At 36.1% G+C, this 22,051-nt stretch overlaps 1 protein-coding gene across 5 annotated transcripts in view; it reads left to right on the top strand.

The window, feature by feature from the left end:
* Positions 1-20,835, top strand: part of ANKRD26 (ankyrin repeat domain 26) — a 134,697-nt gene extending 113,862 nt beyond the window's left edge. For 4 of the 5 annotated variants that reach the window (XM_038529927.1, XM_038529926.1, XM_038529930.1 and 1 more), the window contains one exon: positions 965-1,244. In XM_038529927.1, the coding sequence (XP_038385855.1) occupies positions 965-1,009 (45 nt within the window). In that variant the 3' untranslated portion in view covers positions 1,010-1,244. Of the gene's footprint in view, positions 1-964; positions 1,245-20,298 lie in introns of those variants that run through there. The other variant, XM_038529928.1, reaches the window with a different exon arrangement.
* Positions 20,836-22,051: the final 1,216 nt, after the last annotated feature.

Raw genomic sequence — 22,051 nt, 5'->3', positions numbered from 1 at the left:
TAGATAGTCATTAATTTCTGAAATAAACTACAAATAGTAAATGGCATCCCTTTCCATTATTTAGGTAATAGGTTCTATGTTAAAATTTTTGTATATATCTAATAAAAAATGTCAAACATGAACATAATGAATAACAGATTTATTCTTCATTTGGTCATCATGTTTCACACCTTTTTAAAAATCTGCAAAGTCTATGTGCCTGTTCTCACTTTTGGCTGTAATCTTCCTTCACTTGTGCCATCGCTATGGAACTGTCAATCTGAATGTGGGTGTTCTCAAATTCTTGTTTCTGCTAGTGGTAGAAGACCAAAAAGACCAGACTTGTCTTAGTAATACTTAATTAAGCAATTATATAGTTCATATAGCTGTCCCTTGACAGGTGACATTTCAATCTCCAGCCACTTGTTTTGCCATTGGGTAAAATTCCAAGTTCCTTAGCGTGGAATACAAACACCCAAATCAATTTGGTTCTTGCCACATTGTTGAGCCTTCTCTCGCTATTACCCTACTCTGCTGCTTTGCAGAGAGTAATCTTTCAGGTATCAGCTTACCTATTCCCTTCACTGAAAAGCAGACAACATTGATAGAAAACCAGGATGTCCCTTCTATGTGTTCTTATAATGTCTTGTTTTAAACCTGTCATGGTATATTTGACTCTAGAAATTGCCTGTTTGATTTTTCAGTTTATAGTATATGATTATTCAGGGGTGGACTGTGTCATCGTCTTGCAATTTCATCTTGTAATGAGAAAACCAGAAGCTCTAGTGTTTATCCACAGTAGTAATTAATTCAGTGGGCAATCGTGAGCAAACTATATTTAATAGTAATCTTGTATTTTATATTGTAGTTTATGTAGATATTTTTCATTTTTAACATTCATAAGATTCCAACTTTTTTATACTAACTTGTGGTTAACTACAAAGTATTTCAGATAAAGAATATAAATCTTCCTTTTTCTTTTCAGCTGCTGGTGAACTTGAATCAGGATCCTGTAGATCCTTTTCTTTAGGATCTACTGATGAATCAAATCTAAATCAACATCTAGTACTGCAAGCATCACAAGAATATGTAGAGATTTTAAAGAAAAATTATATGATCTGAAAGATCTATAATAAAAGTTTATTACCTAGATATTTAATATAATATTTTAATTGTTTCCCAGTAAATATCTGATGTACGAAAATCTTTATTAAAGGAAAATGTTTTTTGTATCGTGTGTAATAAAAGTTTATATACTATTTTAAGCTGTTTCTTGGCATCTAATTAACTTTTAAGCATATTTTGTACGTGGAAACTAGCATGCTTCAGTCTGCCCAAGTACCAGCCTTTTAAATAGCACCTAAACAACCAAGTTGTCAATATTTCAGTGGTGTTAACTGATAGCTTTTTTGTATTTTACAGTTTCTATTACTGTACCTATGGCTTTAGACAGACATCATTTTGATATATTGCTGCTAAGGCTATCACCAATGGTACATGTAATACAATTTTTATAATGCCATAAATCCTGTGTATAATTTTAATTTTAAATATTATTCATAGCTCTTTCCTCATGGTGAGATAAGATTTGCCTAAGGCTTTTTACCTTTTCTGTTTATTTTTTATTTACTTTTTGAGAACAGTCTTAAAATTAGAGAAAAGTAAAAATAAAGAAAAAGAACTTTTCCCCAAAAACCTTTGGAAGTAAATTGTTAAATTATGCCCAACTCCTGTAGCATTTTTATCCTGCAAGTCAGTACATTCCACATAGCTACCGTACAACCCTGCCAATCAGAAAATCAACACTAATAGAATTGACCCTTGAATAATGTGGAGCTTAGGGGCACTGATCCTCTGTAGTCAGAAATCTGTGAGCTTTTCACTCCCCAAGCACTTAACTACTAATAATCTGCTGTTGACCAGAAAACTTATCAGTACCAAAACAATCAATTAACCTATGTTTTGTGTGTTATATATATTCCATACTATATTCTTACAATAAAGTAAGCTAGAGAAAAGAAAATGTTATTTAGAAAAATCAGAAAGAAGATAAAATGCATTTACAGTACTGTATTTTTAAAAATCTGCATGTATGTACACCCATTCAAAGTATGTTAAGTATACATTCCTTTCTTATTTTTTTCATTTTTTTTTAATTTAAATTCAATTTGTCAACATTTAGAAGGGTCATTAGTTTCAGATGTAGTTTTCAATAACTCATCAGTTGTGTATAACACCCAGTGTTCATCAAGTCACGTGCCCTTCTCCATGCCATCACTGAGTTACCCCAGCCCCCCATTCACCTCCCCTTGAGCAACCTTCAATATATTTTCCAGACTTAAGTCTCTCATGGTTTGTCTTCCTTTCTGATTATTCCCCATTCAGTTTGCACTATTTCTTATATTCTGCCTATGAGTGAGACCATACAATAATTGTCTTTCTCCAATTGACTTGTTTCGCTCAGCATAATACCCTCCAGTTCCATCTACGTTGATGTAAATGGTAGGTATTCATCCCTTCTGGTGGCTAAGTAATATTCCATTGTGTATATATACCACATCTTCTTTATCCACTCCTCTGTTGAAAGACATCCTGACTCCTTCTACAGAATGGCTATTATGGACATTACTACTATAAACATTGGGGTGCAGGTGCCCCTTCATTTCACACATTTGTATCTTTGGGATAAATACCCAGTTGTGCAATTGCTATATGAACTATACCCTCTATCATTCAAACCTCATATTCTTTTAAAGCTTTGACATTTGTCTGTAGTATCCTTTATAGCAAGATTTTATTTATTTATTTATTCATGAGAGACAGAGAGAGAGAGAGAGGCAGAGACAGACAGAGGGAGAAGCAGGCTCCATACCTGATGTGGGACTCAATCCTTGGTCCCCAGGATTGTGCCCTGGGCCAAAGGCAGTGGTAAGCCACTGTAAGCCACTGAGCCACCCGGGCTGCCCTAGAATGTCTTTCAATGTGGGTTTTTCTTATATTTCCTTATGATAAAATTCAGATCATATATTTTAGCAAGAGCATGACTGAACTGGTCCTCTACTCTTCTCATTGCATTGTATCATGTGACCTACAATTTTGATTTGTCCCATTGTTGGTGATGTTGATTGCTGGAGTAGTATCTTCAGTTTTCTCCTCCATAATGTTAACGTTGTACTTTACAATTAATTAGCATTTTAGGGAGAAGTATTTTGAGGCATCTAAATACCTCCTTTCGAAGAAATGTGTAGGAAATATCAGAAAGGGAGACAGAACGTAAAGACTGCTAACTCTGGGAAATGAACTAGGGGTGGTAGAAGGGGAGAAGGGCGGGGGGTGGGAGTGAATGGGTGACAGGCACTGGGGGTTATTCTGTATGTTAGTAAATTGAACACCAATAAAAAATAAATTAAAAAAAATTAAAAATAAATACCTCCTTTCTGAGACACTCTGTGCCAGGCCACTTCTGCAGATGACATGCCACACTCACAGGCTCTGAAAACCCATGCTGGTCTGTTCTTTCCCTGTGCAGATGCCTCCTGACCCTGTGAAGTCTGTGATACCTCATTTGAAGTTACTCACCTTTCAGGGATGCTGTGTCTTGAGCTCTAACACTGTGTAGGGTGACCCTCCTACATTTATACTTTCCCCATTCTATGCCAGGCTCCAACACCTCACTCTGGGACACCACTGCTCCTTGTTTCTGTTTCTACGCTTTTGAACTGGAATCTTTGGGAAGAGAAAGAATAAAGGGGAAAGGGCTCCATGGGTCTTTTATAATCAACTTATCAAGCTTTACAACACAAAGATTTGGATTGGAATTGCATTGAATCTATAAATAGTTTGTAGGGAAGAGACATTTATAACACTGAGTTTTCCAAATGATATTTTAATTGATTAACTCAGTATTTTAAAAATTTTCCTATCAAGGTCCTACAAGATATATATTAGATTGATTTCCAGTTATTTGGTACTTTCTATCTATTTTAAATGTTATTTTTAAAAATCAATTTCATTTCCTGTTTATAGCTTATAGAAATAAAATTATATTGCATATTGAGCATAGCATCAGCTATCTTGATAAATTGTCTTACTATTTCTTATAGTTCTGGAGTCTGGGAAGTCCAAAATCAAGGCACTGGCAGATTCAGTGTCCAGTGAGGGCCTGCTTCCTGGTTCATGAGTGTTCGTCTTCCTCCTCTGTCTTCATAAGGCACAGGGCCAAGGGAGCTCCCTCCAACCTCCTTTATAAGGGCACTAATCTCCATCATGAGGGCTCCACCTTCATGACAATCACTTACCAAGGCCACCACCTCCAAATAGTATCACATTGAACACTAAGACTTAAGTCATGAGAATGGAGGCTGAGAAAATTAGGGCCATTCAAGTTTAACATTGGCACAACTATTGCCATTGTAGCTTTGGCAGCCATCTCAGGCCACTGTGACCAGGCCACTCTGACCAGGAACTGAACTCTACCCTACTCCGGCTACAGAAAAAACCACCTTATTGCTTATCGGAATAAGGAAGCAAGAGCTTGTGAGACCTCTTTACTGGAGATTCTCACACCCCCATCCTTACTGAAAAACCCCACCTTACCCCTAGACCAGTCCATAAAAACCCAGCTGTAACCCACCTCAGGGTCCAAGTCCCTGCTCTGCTGTGTCAGGTATACTTAGGCCAAAGGTCGAGCTTGTTATTAAACCCTCATGTACTTGCATCGGTGTCGGCTCCTTGGTGGTTTTCTCGGATTCACAGTCTTGGGCACAACAATGAGTTTGGGAGTGGGGACACAGAAATATTCAGTCTAGAGCAAGGCTGTTCCTTGTTCTTGGCCATGTAGGCTTCCTCACTATGACTGCTTGCTTCATGAAGCTAAAAAGGGAGAATTTCACTGCAGAGAAGCCTCAGTCCTCTTTTAAGGATTTCACCTGATTAAATCAGGCTTACTTAGAATAATTCCCTTTTGATTAACTCAAAATTAACTGAATTAATTATATCTGTAAAATTCCTTTACATTCGCCATGTTGTAATGGCTAGAATCAAATCATAGATCTTGCCTACGCTTAGAAAAGGTGAGAACACCAAAGGGCATTTATTATGGGGCCACCGAGGATCTTTATATTACAATTATATTGAAAAAATTTCCTTATAATACTAGTTTTCTAAGTTTTATCATGAGTGAATGTTGAATGATAATAGATGTTTATTTTGCATATATTGAGATAATTTTTTTTAAATGTGTCAATGTGGTGAATTATATTTGCTCATATTAAACCAAACTTGCATTCCTCAGGTAAACTGAATTTAGTTGTAATTTCATTTGTTTAATACAGTGTTACTCATGATCTGCTAATATCTTGGTGAGGATTTTTTTCCTCTCTATTCATGGATAATGATAATGCAAGGAATTTTGAATATTTTAACTCAACTTACATATCTCCAAACTTATGTGTATTGTTGCTTTGTGTTTTAACTCTGTCTTGTATCTCTAATAAAATACATTTTTGCAACCTTTTTCCCCCTAAGATTTTATTTATTCAGGAGGGACACACAGAGGGAGGCAGAGACATAAGCAGAGGAAGAAGCAGGCTCCCTACCAAAAGCTGGATATGGGATTTGATCCCATGGCAGAAGATGCTCATTCACTGAGCCACCCAGGTGTCCTGACATTTTTGTAATTTTTATAATGTATTGTCAATGTTTATTTAAAGTGATCTGCATGTTTAATTTTTTCCCCCTATTGCATCTCAGAACTTCTATCTGGGACTATTTTTCTTCTGTTTGCTTATGTACATGTTTTAAAATATTCATTAGTGAGATCTGCCTGGTAACCAATCTCTGTTTAAAAATGTTTTTATTTCCTCTTACTCTTGATGTACATTTTAACTGCATCTCGAGAGTCCTAGGTGAGTTTTTTTTTTTTTTTGATCATACAGAAAATGTCATTCCACTGCCCTTTGTCTTTCAGAATTACTATTTAAAAATTGGCTGTCTACCTTTTTCTCCTTTGAACATAATCTATTCCCCACCATGTTCCTTTCCTGCACAATCTTTGGTTACTTTTAAGATTTTACTCTTGGGGGTAAAAAAAGGAATTTACTCCTTGTTTTTATGCTATTCTGTGTCTAGATTTGGATGTCCTATTTATCTTAATAATGTTCCATAATTGGAATTCATTTGGCTTTTTGAATCTGTGATTTGATGTCTCAGATTAAACATATTTAGTTAGATCTTATGTAGACTCCATATTTCTTAACCTCTCTTTGCATGTTTCCATGGCTGTTTTTAGTCTCTTTCCTATATTCTCAATTATTTATTCATTTACCTAGCCTGCTATCCAGCCTGCTATCTGATCTTTCCTATATTCTCAATTATTTATTCATTTACCTAGCCTGCTATCCAGCCTGCTATCTGACCTATCCATAGAAATTTAAATCTGGGTTGTTGCATTTTGAAATAACTTTTCTTTGGGTCTTTAAAAAAAAATCTATTAAAATAATGTGTTTAGCTTTTTATTCTTTGAAGTATATGTTGTTGTTTTTTTAAAAATGATTAGCTGAGGACTACTTTTAATGAGAAATAAAGGATAAGGGTAAGGACCACTAATCAGAAAATGGGAATTAGGGACACCTGGGTGGTTTAGTGGTTGAACATATGCCTTCAGCTAAGGGTGTTATCCCAGGTCCAGGATTGAGTCCTACATTGGGCTCCCTGTGACAAGCCTACTTCTTCTTCTATGTCTCTGCCTCTCTCTCTTGTGTCTCTCATGAATGAATAAATAAAGTCTTTAAATAAAAGAAAATGGGGATGACTACACTTTTGTGTTTTTTTATTCTCTAACTTTAAAATGCATAATGTGAAAACCAGACAAAGACCCCCACTAAAAAGGACTACAGGCCAATATCTCTGATAAATATGGACGCAAAAAATTCTCAATAAGATACTAGCAAATCAAATCAAACAATACATTAAAAGAATCAAGTGGGATTTATTCCTGAGTTGCAGTGGTTCAGTATTCACAAATCAATCAATGTGATACACTACATTAATAAAAGAGAATAAGAGCCATGTGATCCTCTCAATGGATGCAGAAAAAGCACTTGACAAAATACAGCATCTGTTCTTGATAAAAACCCTCAACAAAGTAGGGATAGATGGAATGTACCTCTGTATCATAAAGGCCATATTGGAAAGACCCACAGCTGATATCCTCAGTGGGGAAAAACTGAGAGCTTTTTCCTACAGCCAGGAAGAAGACAGGGATGCTCACTCTCACTGTTACTATTTAACATAGCCCCGGAAGACCTAGCCTCAACAATCAGACAACGAAAAGAAGTAAAAGACATCCAAATCAGTGAGGAAGAAGTCAAAACTTTCACTATATGCAGAACAACATGATACTCTATGTAGAAAACCTGAAAGGCTCCACCAAAAAATTGCTAGAAATAATACATGAATTTAGCAGAGTTGTAGGATATAAAGTCAACATACAGAAATTTGTTGCATGTCTATACACCAATAATGAAGCAGCAGAAAAAGAAGGAATTGATGCCATTTGGTGCAACTGCACCAAAAATAATAAGATACTTAGGAATAAGCCTAACCAAAGAGGTAAAAGATCTGTATGCTGAAAACTACAGAACACTTATGAAAGAAATTGAAGATGACATAAAGAGATGGAAAAGCATTCCAGGCTTGTAGATTGGAACAAACTATAGAGAACTAAGTGGTGATGGAGGGAGGCGAGTGGGGGTTGGGCTAGATGGGTGATGGGTATTAAAGAGGGCACTTGTTGGGACACCTGGGTCGCTCAGCGGTTGAGCATCTGCCTCGGCTTGGGGAGTGATGCTGGGGTCCCGGGATTGAATCCCACATCGGGCTCCCTGCCTCTCCCTCTGCCTGTGTCTCTGCCTCTCTGTGTCTCTCATGAATAAATAAATCTTTAAAAAGATAGTAAAGAGGGCACTTGTTATGACAAGCACTGGGTGTTACACGTAAGTGATAAATCACTGAATTCTCCTGAAATCAATATTGCATTGTATGTTAACTAGAATTTAAATTAAAAATTAAAAAATAAAAAGTGCAGTGTGATGAGTTGATATATGTATACATTATGAAAGGATTCTCGCAATCTAGTTAAGTAATGCATTCAGTTCCCTACATATTTATTCGTTTTTGGTGAGAACAGTTGTTTTAGTTTCTTAGTAAATTTCAATCATACAACACAGAATTTTCAACTATAGCCACCATGTTTTGCATTAGATCTTCAAACCTCATTCGTGTTATAACTAAATGCTTGTATACTTCTATCCATCTCTACCCATTTTCCCCACTTTCCAGCCCCTGGCAACCACCACTTTACTGTTTGTTTATATAAGCTCAACTTCAAAATTTTTTTGAATTCCACATATATATGGTATCATGAAGTATTTTTTTCTCTTGCTTACTTAGCGTAATGCCTTTCAAGTCTATTCATGTTCTTGAAAATGGTAGGATTTCCTTCAAGTCTAATATTTGCACTTACTTTATTCATCCACTTACTTTATTCATCCATCAGTGGAAACATGCTTTTTCCCATACCTTTGCTGTTGTGAATACTGCTGTGAATAGATATCTTTTAGAGATATTTTAGTTTCCTTTGGATAAGTATACCCAGAAGTGGGACTGATAGATCATATGGTAGTTCTATTTTTAGCTTCTTGAGTAATCTCCATACTGTTTTCAGTGGTAGCTGTACCAATTTACATTCCAACCAACAGCGTGTGAAGGTTTCCTTTCGTCCACATTCTCAGCTACATGTGGTACCTCTTGTTTGTTTTGTTTTGTTTCTTTGATAATAGACATTCTACCAAGTATAAATTTATATCTCATTGTAATTTTGATTTGCATTTCTCCAGTGATTAGTGATGTTGAACAGTTTTTCATGTATGTGTTGGAATTTTTCTTTCTTGGAAAAATGTCTGTTCAGGTCTTTTGAACATATCTCAATTGGGTTATCTAGCTATTGCATTGGATGAATTCCTTGTATATTTTAGGTATTAACCATTTATTGGTTATGGTTTGGAAATAGTTTCTCTTCATTTCATAGGTTGCCTTTTTTAAAAAAAAGTTTTTATTTTAATCACCCAGTGCTTATAACAAGTGCTCTCTTTAATCCCTATCACTTATTCATTCACCCATCCCCCCAGCTTCCCTCTGGTAACTAACTAGCTTGTTTTCTGTAGTTAAGAATTTGTTTCTTGGTTTGTCTGTCTCTCTTTTTTTCCTCGTTGCTCATTTGTTTTGTTTCTTAGGTTCCAAATATGAATAAAATCATATGGCATTTGTCTTTCTCTGACTGACTTATTTCACTTAGCATTATACTCTCTGGTTTTATCCATTTTGCTGCAAATGGCAAGGTTTTGTTAAAAAAGAACAAATGATAGGATGAAATTGGTAAAAGCTTCTCCATTCCCATTCATGACTCAGTTTCAAGCCCCTCCACTTACATACTGCTGTCTTCAATCCATGAATATTATGTTCTTTTCACCTCCTCCCCATTTCTTTTTATGCTTCCTTACCTGTGTCATCTCTGAATTATAGCTTCCTTTTATATACCATCTCCCTTCTTATCCCTCTTTTTCAGTTCTTTGCTTTTGGAAAAGTCATCTCTGAATTATAGCTTCCTTTTATATACCATCTCCCTTCTTATCCCTCTTTTTCAGTTCTTTGCTTTTGGAAAAGGAAAAATACTAGGTAAAGGCAATTCCTCATCCACTCACTACCTACATTTGAATTTTAATTTAATGAAAAATAAACATCAACTCCAACTAATTTTATTTCATGTTCATGACCACCAACTTCAAGTGAGCCTTTGGAAATGCCTTTGCTGGTCATCTTGATTGCTTCCCCCCTGTATTTTATTTCTAGCCTTTATTTCCTTTAGGTTTCATTAGCTATTCCTTTTCTATATTTATATAATGTCTTTGATCATTGATTTTTAGCACTTATTCATTTTTAATGTATTCTTTTAAAGCTATAAGCTCTACTCATAAATGAGTTTAACTGTAATTCATAGGTTTTCTTATGTCCTATTATGTTTTGACCAGTTAGTCAAAATGTTCTAATTTTCATTGTGATTTCTTTTTTGACCTAAAAATTTTTAAAAGAATATCATATTTCAAACATTGAAGGTTGTGTTATTAGTTTTGAGGTCAATTCTGTGATGTTCAGAGAATATACTGAGATTTAAATCCTTTAAAATTTGCTGAAACTTTAAGGCCAGCCATTTAAAATAATTTAAAAAAAAATTCCATTTGAAATGACTGTAAACTATGTACTTATTTGATGTCAGGTTACATGTGTCAGTTACATTAAATTTATTAATTGGATTGTTCAAATATTCTGTAATAGTTCTATCAGTTACTAAAAGATGTTTGTTAAAATCTGAAAAAAAACAAAAAAAGGATGGATGTGGGAGGCCTTGAAGGGACCTCATAGGGGGAGAGGGGAGGGCAGGCAAAGGAGGGATGAGGTGGGGAGGGCATTCCTAGGGCCTGAAGGGACCTGTTTTGCTGTGGAAATCCACTGTCCCCTCCACATAGTTAAAAAACAAAACAACACATCAAATATATTTACCAGACCAGAAGCGCTGACGCCTTGTGTCTCCCTCACCCCTGGCTGAAAAATATTCCATTGCCATGTAATTTATCAGTGCACACTTATGATGCTTCCATATTTTGGCTATTGTAAATAATTCTGCAATAAATATAGGGGTGCATGTATCCTGTGGAATTTGTTTTTTTGTAATCTTTGGTTAAAAACCCAGTAGTGCCAATTACTAGATTGCATTACTAGATTTTTGAGGAACCTCCATAATTTTTTCCACAGTGGCTGTTCCAGTTTGTATTCCCAACAACAGTGCATAAGGGTTCCTTTTTCTCCACATCCTCACCAACTCCTATTATTTCTTGTGTTTTGATTTTAGCTACTCTGACGGGTGTGAGGTGGCATCTCTTTTTAGTTTTGATTTGCATTTCCCTGATGATACATAATAATGAGCATCTTTTCAAATATGTGTGATGGCCATCTGCATGTCTTCTTTAGAAAAATGTCTTTGTCTTCTGAACATTTTTAAATTGGATTATTTCTTTTTTGGTGTTGAGTTTTATACATTCTTTATAGATTCTGGATTCTAACCCTTATTGGGTATGTCAGCCCTTTATCGGGTATGTCTTTTGCAAATATTTTTTCCTATTCCATAGGTTGCCATTTAGTTTTGTTGATTGTTTTCTGCACTGCACAGAAGGTTTTTATTTTGAGGTAGTCCCCATAGTTTATTTTTGCTGTTGTTTCCCTTATTTCAGGGGACCTATGTAGAAAAACTGCTATAGCTCATGTCAGAGAAATTACTTTGCTGTTTTCTAGGATTTTTATGGTTTCAGGTCTTACATTTAGGTCTTTAATCCATTTTGAATTTATTTTTGTGTATGGTGAAAGAATGTAGTCTAGTTTCATTCTTTTTCATGTTGCTGTCCTGTTTTCCCAACACCATTTATTGAATAGACTGTCCTTTTCCCCATTGGATATTCTTTCCTACTTTGTCAAATATTAATTGACTATATAATTGTGGGTTTATTTCTGTGTTTTCTGTTCTGTTCCATTGATCTTTTTGTCTATTTTTGTGCCAGAACCATACTGTCTTGATCACTACAGCTTTGAAATATAGCTTGAGTTTCAGAATTGTGATGCCTCCAACTTTGCTTTTCTTTTTCAAGAGTGCTTTGACTATTTAGGGTCTTTAGTGTTCCATACACATTTTTAAATTGCTTTATTTCTGTGAAAAATTGTATTGATATTTTGATAGATTGTGTTAAATGTGTAGATTGCTTTGAGTCATTTAGGCATTTCAACAATATTTGTTCTTCTAATCCATGAGCATGGAATGTCTTTCTATTTCTTTACATCATCTGCAGTTTCTTTTGTCAATGTTTTATGGTTTTCAGAGTCCAGATCTTTCACCTCTTTTGTTAGATGTGTTTCTAGGTATCATATTATTTTTGATGCAATTGTAAATGGGATTGTCTTCTTAATTTCTCTCTCTGCTGCTTCATTCTTGGTGTATAGAAATGCAACAGATTTCTGTATATTGATTTTGTATCCTGAGACTTTACTGAACTTGTTCATCAGTTCTAGCAGTTTTGTGGGAAGTCTTTCAGGTTTTGTATCTACAGTATCTTGTCATCTCCAAATAATAAATATTTTACTTCTTCCTTACCAATTTTGATACCTTTTATTTCTTTTTGTTGTCTGATTGCTGTGGCTAGAAATTCCAGTATTATGTGGAATAAAAGTGGTGAGTGGACATCCTTGTCTTGTTTCATAAGTCGCCTTTTGATTTTGTTAGATGGTTTTCTCTGCTGCATAGAGCTTTAAAAAAAATTTTTTTTAAAGATTTTATTTTTAAGTAATCTCTATACCCAACATAGGACTTGAATCTACAACTCCGAGATCATGAGTTGCATACTCTACTGACCGAGCCAGCCAGGCACCTCTGCACAGAGCTTTTTAGTATGATGCAGTCCCATTTTTTTTTTCATTTGTTGCCTTCACTTTTGGTGTCAAAAATTAAATAAAATCATTGCCAAGACCAATGTTAAAGAGCTCACCTCTTATATTATCTCCTAAGAGTTTTGTCGTTTCATGTCTTACCTTCAAGGCTTTAATACATTTTGAGTTGATTTTTGTGTATAGTAAAAGGAGTCCAGTTTCATTCTTTTGCGTGTGGATATCTAGTTTTCCCAGTACCATTTATTGAAGACACTATTTTTTCCCATTGCATATTCCTGATGTTTTATCAAAAATCAATTGTAAGTATGTGGGTTTATTTCTGGGATATCTATTCTGTTCCATTTAAGTGCCTGTTTTTATAACAATACTATCCTGTTTGATTACTATAGCTCTATTATTACATATAGTTTGAAATAAGAAAGTATACCTCCAGCATTGTTCTTTTTCAGCTTTGGCTATTCACAATCTTTTCACTTGGTTAAATATATTTCTAAGTATTTTATTGTGTTTGATGCTCTTGTAAATGGGATTATTTTTTTTCTTTTTGAGATAATTTGTTGTTATTGAATAGAAACACTATTGATATTCGTATATTGATATTGTATCCTGCAACTTTTCTGAATTCATTAATTAGATGTAACAGTTTTTGGGTGGAATGTTTAAGATTTTCTACACATAAAGTCATGTCATCTGCAAATAGATAGAACTTAGTTTTTCCTTTCTGATTTAGATGACACTTAATATTTTTTTCTTGCCTAACTGCACTGAGTAGGTGTGGTGATAGTGGGCATCCTTGTCTAGTTTCTAATCTTAGAGTAAAAGCTTTCAAGCTTTCATCATTATGATATATGTGGGCTTGTCCTATATACCTTTTATTGTGTTGCAATATGTTTCTTTCTCTCCCTAATTTCTTGAGGTTCTAAGAATAAATGGATTTTGAATTCTGTCGGTTCCTTTTATGCATCCACTGAGGTTACCATATTATTTTAATCTATTATTCTATTAAAGATATTATCTATTATTATTGTTTTTTTGTTTATTTGCATATATTGAACCATGAACAAATAGTGTATGATACTTTTCTTGTGTTGTTGATTTTGGTTTGCTAATATTTATTGAGAATTTTTACATCTATTGATCGGTGGTTTTGGGTTTGTTTTTTTCCCCCTGTAATGTCCTTATCTGGCTTTGATATCAAGATAATGCTGGCCATGTAAAGTGAATTCAGGAGTGTTCCTTCCTCTCCATTTTGTTGGAAGAGTTTAATAAGGATTGTTGCTAATACTTCTTTCATGTTTGATAGAATTCAACAAATGTAACCATCTGATCCTAGTCTTTTCATTGTTGAGAGATTTTATTTTATTTATTTTATTTTATTTTATTTATTTATATCTATTCATGAGAGAGACAGAGACATAGGCAGAAGGAGAAGCAGGCTCCCTGCAGGGAGCCTGACGCAGAACTCGATCCCAGGACCCCAGGACCATGACCCAAGCCAAAGGCAGATGCGGAACAACTGAGCCACCCAGGCACCCCTGTTGAGAGGTTTTTGATTACTGATTCAATGTCTTGTCTCATTATTGGTCTGTTCATATTTTCTATTTCTTCATGATTCAGTGTTTATAGGTTATATGTTTCTATGAATCTATTTTTTTTAGGTTTCCAATTGTTGTCATATAATTGTTTACAGTAATCTCTTGTGATACTTGTATGCCTGTGGTGTCAGTTATAATATCTCTTTTTTTCATTTTTTATTTTATTGAGTTAAAAGATTTTTCTATTTGAGTATAGTTAACACATTACATTAATTTCAGGTACACAACATAGGCATTCAATTTCTCTATTCATTATACTATGCTCACCACAAATGTAACTACCATTTTTTTTTTTTTTGTAACTACCATTTTTTTAAAGCAACTTTAAAAGCAAAAGGATTTTACTTATTTAAGAGACCATGAGCTGAGCATGGAGCCTGATCCAGAATCTGATCCCATGACTCTGAGATCATGACCTGAGCCAATGACAGATGCTTAAGCAACTGAGCCACAGAGGCACCCCTGTGGCTACCACATTTCACTATACAATACAATTACAATAACACTGACTATATTCCCTATGCTGTGCCTTTTATTTCCATGACTTATTCTATAACTAGAAGTCTATATCTTCCACTCTCCATGTTTTTGCCAATCTCTTCACCCCTACTCCTCTCACAACCATCAGTTTATTCTCTGTATTTATAGGTCTGATTCTGCATTTTCTCTTTTTATTCATTTGAGGATTTTGGATTCCACATTTCTATTTCTCAGTATGACAATTCACTTAGCATAATACCCACTAGGTCCATCCATATTGTTGCAAATGACATGATCTCATTCTTCTTAAGGCTGAATAAAATTCCATTGCTTATTTCTTACTGATACATTTGGCTATTGATATACATGTAGGTTGCTTCCATATCTTGGCTATTGTCAATAGTGCTGCAATAAATATAGGGGTGTATATATCTTTTCAAATTAGTGTTTTCATTTTCTTGGGTAAATACTCAATAGTGGAATTACTGGGCCACGCGGTATTTCTACTTTTAATTGTTTGAGGAAACTTCATATTGTTTTTGACAGTGGCTGTAACAATGCACACTCTCAGCAACAGTACACAAGGGTTCCTTTTTCTTCTAGACCTTCTTGCCAACACTTGTTACGTCTGATGTTTTTTTATTGTAGCCATTCTCACAAGTATAAGGTGATATGTCATTATGGTTTTGATTTGCATTTCCCTGATGATAAGTGATCTTGGCTTCTTACATGGGTCTTTAGTCATCTGTATTCTTCCTTTACAGATCCTCTGCCCATTTTCTAATTGTATTTTTTTCTTTTGGAAGGGAGGTTGAGTTGTATAAATTCTATATAATTTTAGGTATTAAACAATTATTGGATATATCTCTTGGAAATATCTTCTCTTATTCCATAGGTTTTCTTTTTGTTTTGTTTATGATTTACTGTGCTGTGCAAAAGTTTTTCTTTTGATGTAGTCCCAATAGTTGATTTTTGCTTTTGTTTCCCTTGCCCTAGGAGATGTATCTTAAAAAATGTTGATATGACTGATATCAGAAATTATTGCCTATGTTTTTTTCTAGGATTTTTATGGTTTCAGTCCTCACATTTAGGTCTTTAACCCAATCTGAGTTTATTTTTGTATTTGGTTTTGGAAGTGGTCCAGTTTTTTTCTTTTACATATAGCTGTCCTGTTTTCCTAATACCATTTATTGAAGAGATTGTTCTCCATTTTGTACTCTTGCCTCTTTTACCATAGATTAGTTGACCTAATTAGCATAGGTTTTTTTTCTGAGCTCCCTTCTGTTCCATTGATCTATGTGTCTGTTTTTGTGCCAGTACCATAATGTTTTTATCACTACAGTTTTATAGTATATCTTGAAAACCGAACTTGTGATACCTCCAGCTTTGTTTGTCTTTCTCCAGGTTGCTTTGCCTATTTGAGGTATTTTGTGACCAAAAAAAAAAAAAAAAAGTACCCAAATAAATAAAATCAGAAATGGAGGAGAAAAAGTAGCATGTGGCACCACAGAAATACAAAATATTATAAGAGACTGCTGTGAACAATTATATGCCAACAAATGGGACAATCTAGAAGAAATGGATAACCCTAGAAACACAATCTTCCAAAACTGAATCAGGAAGAAATACAATATTATTTCTGATTTTATTTATTTGAGTTTTCTTCTATTTTCTTCTTAGTGTAGCCAAAGATTTGTTTAGTTTTGTTATTTCTTTCTATTATTTTTCTGGTCTCTGCTTTATTTATTTCTGTTCTGATCTTTATTATTTCCCTTTTCCCCCAACATTTACTTGTTGATTTTCTGTCTAGATGATCTATCCATTGTTGAAAGTAGGGTATCGAAGCCTTCCACTATTATAGTATTTTTGTTTTTTCTTCCTTCAGACCTTTACAAAAAATTATATATTTATTTTAGAGAGTCGGGGTGGGGAGTGGGGAGGGGCAAAGGCAAAGGGAAAGATTTAAGCAACTCTGGAGTTTAAGGAACTGTCATGGAGCAAGGAACTGTCATGGAGCTTGATCTCATGACCCTGATCATGACCTGAACTGAAATCAAGAGCTGGATGCTTTACCAACTGTGCCAGCCAGGTGCCCCTGATTCAGATCTATTAGTATTTGCTTAATATATTTAGGTGCTCTCATGTTAGGCACATAGATAGATAGATAGATAGATAGATAGATAGATAGATGATAGATAGATAGATGATTATTAGTTCTTCTTGATCAATTGACTCTTGTATCATTATATAATGAACTTCTTTGTCTTTTGTTACTATTTTTGGCTTAAAGTCTATTTTATCTAATGTAAGTATAGCTACCTCTGCTCTCTCTTGGTTTCAACTTGCATAGAATATCTTTTTCCATCTGTTCACTTTTAGCCTACGTATATTAAAGCTGAAGTGAGTCTCCAATAGGAAGCGTGTATTTGAGTCTTACATATTTTATCCATTCAGTCACTCTATGTCTTTCCACAGAAGAAATCAATGCATATTCATTTTGAGTAATTACTGATAGATAAGGACATATTTACACCATCTTATTGTTTCCTGGATGCTTTTTATAGTTCCCTTAAACCTTTCTTCCTCTTTTGCTGCATTCCTTTCTGAATAGGTGATTTTCTCTAGTTGTAGGCTTTGATTCTCTTTGGTTTATCATTCATGAATCTATTGTAGGTTTCTACTTTTTGGTTACCATGAGGCTTACATGAAGCATCTTATATGTATAACAGTCTGTTTCATACTCATAGCAACCTACAGTCACAAATTAAAACTCTATACTTTTCTCCCCTTTTATATTTTTGATATCACAGTATGCCTTTTTTTATATTGTGTATTCATTAATAAATCATTGTAGCTGTAACCATTTTTAAACAGTTTTCTCCTTTAACTGTTGAACTAGAGTTAAGTGGTTAACATAACACCATATTGGAGTGTGAGTATTCTGAATCTGAGCGTATGTTTATCTTTACCAATGTGTTGTATATTTTCAGGTGTTCTCATATGACTAATTATCAACCATTCAATTCAGCTGCAAGCACTCCTTTCAGCATTTCTTGTAAGGCAGCTTTAGTGATGGTAACTTCCCTCAGTTTTTGTTTGTTAGAAGAAGTCTTTATTTTGCCTTCATTTCTGAAGACAGCTTTGGCAAGTTAAGTATTCCTGGTTGGCAGTTTTTGGGGTTTTTTTTTTTTGCAGGATTTTGAATATATCATTCTATTATCTCCTGGGCTGCAAGATCTCTGCTCAGAAATCTGCTTTAGCCTTATGGAACTTACCTTGAATGAGAGATTTTTTTTTTCTTGTTGCTTTTGAAATTTGTTCCTTGTCTTTGATTTAGTCAGCTTCATTATAATATGTCTTGTTGAAGATCAGTTGGGGTTGAAATTTCGTGGTGACATCTTAGTTTCATGAACTTGGATGTCCAAATCTCTCCCCAGATTTGGGAAGTGCTCAGCCATTATTTCTTTAAAATAAACTCTTCACCCCCTTTTCTCTCCTCCTTCTGTGACTCCAGTGATACTTATATTGTTCTTTGTTTTGTTTATCATGGTGTCCCATAATTTTCATAGGTTTTCTTTATTCCTTTGCCTTCTTTTTCCTTTTGGCTCCCTTATTTGGATACTTTAAATTGATATATCTTTTACCTCACTTATTCTTTATTCTGCTTTGTCAAGTCTGATATTTAAGGTCTCTATTGAATTATTCAATAGCTGTATTCTTCACTATTTGCAGTATTCAATACTGTATTCTACAGTAATTATTCAATTACTGTATTCTTTAGGTCCAAAATTTCTGTTTAGTGTTTTTATTAAAAAAAAATGTTTTCTATCTCTTTGTTGAACTTCTCATTTTCTTCTTGTATTGTCTTCTTGGTATTGTTCAATTGTTTATATGTGTTTTCTTATACCTTCTTGAGCATCTTTAGAAGAACTGTTTTGAATTATTTGTTGAGCAATTCTTGGATCTCCATTTCTTTGGGGCCAGTTATGGGAGGTTTACTCTATTCCTTTGGTGGAGTTGTTTCCCTCATTTTTTGTGATTCCAATAGCCTTTGTTAGATCTGTGCATTTGAAGAAGTCACCTCTTTTGAACTTTATAACCTGACTTTGGTAAGGTAAGATTTTTACTTCAGAGTAGGGGCATGCTGATGCAGGGCACCAAATTTAGGGGTATGAGTGGCAATGGGTGTCTTTGGTTCTGGCCACTGGGGTCCACAGAATCGACATCTCTGTGATCTTTGATGAGCATTCAAAGGGTCCATAGTATCTTCAAGGGCAGTTGGGGGTCCTCAGTGGACCTCCAGGGTCAATGTCTAGGGACCAGGCAGGTAGTGGTGGTAGCCAGAGCTTGTAGTGACATATTTGGCTGCAGGGTCTAGCTGCAGGTACCTGTGTAGTGTCATGTGCGAGCTGGGCACATAGTGTTGTGGTGGAGTCCAGATAGCAGCAAAGCACAGGCCCAAACACAGGCTCACTGGCCTGCACTACTGTGGCTGCTGGGTTGCCATGGGTGCAAGGCAGTGTCGACTGTTGTCAGGAGTCAGACCTGGGGTGTGAGGGTATACACCTGGAGGAGCTAGTTCTGGCATAGGCCAGTGACAGAAAACAGGGCCTTATCTGGGCCCATAAACAATTGCAGAAGCCCTGGCTGTTGGTGCCCTCTCCTATGCTTTCACAATCTTACTCCAAGGCATGCACACTGCAGTGGAGCCCAGTTATAGGGGCTGGCAGTGGGCAAGTGCACAGCTAGATGGGTAAGCCCCAAGCAGACACATGGTGATGGGGTCAGCAGTAGGGTCTAGGCTGGCATTTTATACTTTACATCTGTGCACCTGCAGAGGCCTGGGCTGGCTGCTGGTGCAGTTTCCAGGCTCTTCTGAGAGCCAGAGAGGGGAAGTAGTGGGAAGAGTCAACTGACCAGCAGATATCAATACCTGTGAGGTACAAGCTAGTGAAAACTACAGAGGTTGCATGGAGGCTAAGTTGACCATTGATTTCTTCAGTGGCAAAACGTGCTGCATGTCGCTGAAACAGGTTGTGCTACATGGCTGCTCTTAGTGACTCTTGTGTTTCTCTTGTGCTTCTAACCATCTCTTTCTATCTCACCTTCGTTGGTCTCTGGGTGGGATGAAACTGGAGTGGGACCTTTGTGTGGTACTCTGAATGGCTGGGGAAGCTGGTCACTCATTCTGCTTTTCCTTTTCTGTTAAGTGGAATTCTTTCTGGCCTGGGAGTTCCCTCTTGGCACTGAGCGGTGCCAACTTGAGTGGTAAGATGCTGCAGGCAAAATGAAATATTCTTCTCTTCTTGTGCACTTATTCTCAATTTTTTTTGTTCCACTGTGTTGCTAAAATTTCTTAAGAAGACACCCAAGCTCTACCAGAGCTATTTTTGTTCATGGATGGCTGTCTAATTGTTCATTGTTGTGAAGAGATGGAGGTCTCCTACATCGCTATTTTGGTGATGTCACTCTCAACTTTCCCTGATTTTTAAATTCACTCCAAAATTTGTGAATCATTGTGCTAGCTAGTAAAGGAGGGAGAAGTCAAGAACCATGTTTTAGTGATCCTGAGTTAGCACAGTTACTTATATTGATAGTCATTAAAAACTTACATTATTTATCATCAATCACTGTTATCTTTACAATTAATTTTTAAAATAAAAGCTGAAATATTTTTATTACTTCTTTTATCAAGGACTAGAAAGGCCATACCACAGTCTGGGAGTCATTAATGCCATTGCTGTGAATCAAGATCACCTACTCTCATCACTAGACCATCTCAGAGGCAGCAGGAGAGGCTCCTACAGAGCATCTCTCTGAGTCATGTTGACCCATTAAGAGTGTAGTACATCAAGGCTCACAGCCTGAGAATGTCTGCTGGGGATGCCACTGAAGTGGAGATCTTGGCAAACACGACTGGAAGAAACAAGCAACAGGGGACTCCTGCTCTGAAGGTTGGTCAGTGAAAGGCAGCAGTGGCCCTCACTGAATCTCCAGTGGACAATGGCCTCATTAAGTTTCTTCTGATGATGTACCAAGTGAATATCCTTCCATCTTTGCGCTATTTAGACAGTGTAAATAGCATAAACACTAGGAGGTTGAATCTGTCCATTCCAGCAAGACTAGAGGCTTGGGAAGAATCCCAAGAATTTGGCAGAGAAGCTAGGGTAAGCAGTTTTGAATTTGGGTGGAACCAATTTGGGTGAACCAACGTTCATGTTGTCATTAGACAGTTGAAGCAGCTATCCCAGAAACATGGGAGGAATATGAAATATTTTTATAGCCTGCAGGTTCAGGAAATCCCTCCAGCTCGCAATGAAAGACATGACTCATTTTCTGGGCCAAAGTGTTTAAGTATCACTGCAGAATCTGGCCTTCATAGCATCTTGCAGAAGGAGCCATACAAGCTCCCTGTATAGGAAAACATTTGTAATCACATCCTCAGAGCACCTCAGGCAACAACTACAATCCACAGCCAAGGAGGGAACAGTTCAAACTTGGGGTCCCCCTCAGCTGATATTCGTGTTCTCTGGAAATGGACTCTATTACCAATGGATGGGTAAGGTCCTGCCCAACTGTGAGCCAGTGCTCAGGGAAAAATCCTCAGAAATTGCCAAGTTATTTCTCCTGTATGAGCCCATAAGTCTCCTTGAATTAATAGAGAATAGCCATGAGAATTCTTCAAATCCCGAAATAACCCATCCTCCTTTGTATGCTCCAAGTAGCTTTGACAACTCTCCTGAAATCCTGGGGCATTGCGCCTGATGCCATATTGGGTTCCTCAGTGGGAGATGTTGCTGCTATCCACGGCACAGGAGTCATTTCCCTTGAAGATGTTGTGAAGCTGATCCTCTGTCAGAGCAGGTTACAAGCAGAGGTGATTGGAGGGAAAATGGTGGTGGTTGGAAACATTCCTACAGAGGATATCTCAGAGGTGCTCGTCTGTCTTTCCATAAAGGTGTGCATTGTAGCCTTTAACAATTCTAGCTCCTGTATCGTCAGAAGCAAAACCTGTGGGCAAATGTTGTGAAAAGCTGGCTCAGCAGTTTGAGAAAAGGAACATATTTCTGCATATCTTATCAGTTCCAGCTACTTATCGCAGTTCTATGATGGATCTAATACTCAAAGATGTTGAAGAGTGTATTGGGCTTTGGTGATGAAGGAGTCAGAAATAGAACTGATTGCAACAGTCACAAGAAAAACAACTCCCGACTGACATTTTGCTACTGGCAAATATAGGTCCCGGACTGCTTGAGAGCGAATTGCTTTCACCCAGGCTATCGCAGCTGTAGCCAAAGGGAAAATGCTGTTTGTTGAAATAGCTCCTAGCAGAGGTCTCCAAAGAAATATCAGGGAAATCTTAGGCAATAATAATTAATAATAATAATAATAATAATAATGAATAATAATAATAATTTTTCCTTCACTACAACCAAATGAAGAGTATG

The sequence above is a fragment of the Canis lupus genome, chromosome 2, assembly GCF_011100685.1.
Source record: "Canis lupus familiaris isolate Mischka breed German Shepherd chromosome 2, alternate assembly UU_Cfam_GSD_1.0, whole genome shotgun sequence".
NCBI lineage: Eukaryota > Metazoa > Chordata > Mammalia > Carnivora > Canidae > Canis > Canis lupus.
The sequence above is the reverse complement of the archived record's forward strand: the minus strand, read 5'-3'. Positions and strand labels throughout refer to the sequence as shown.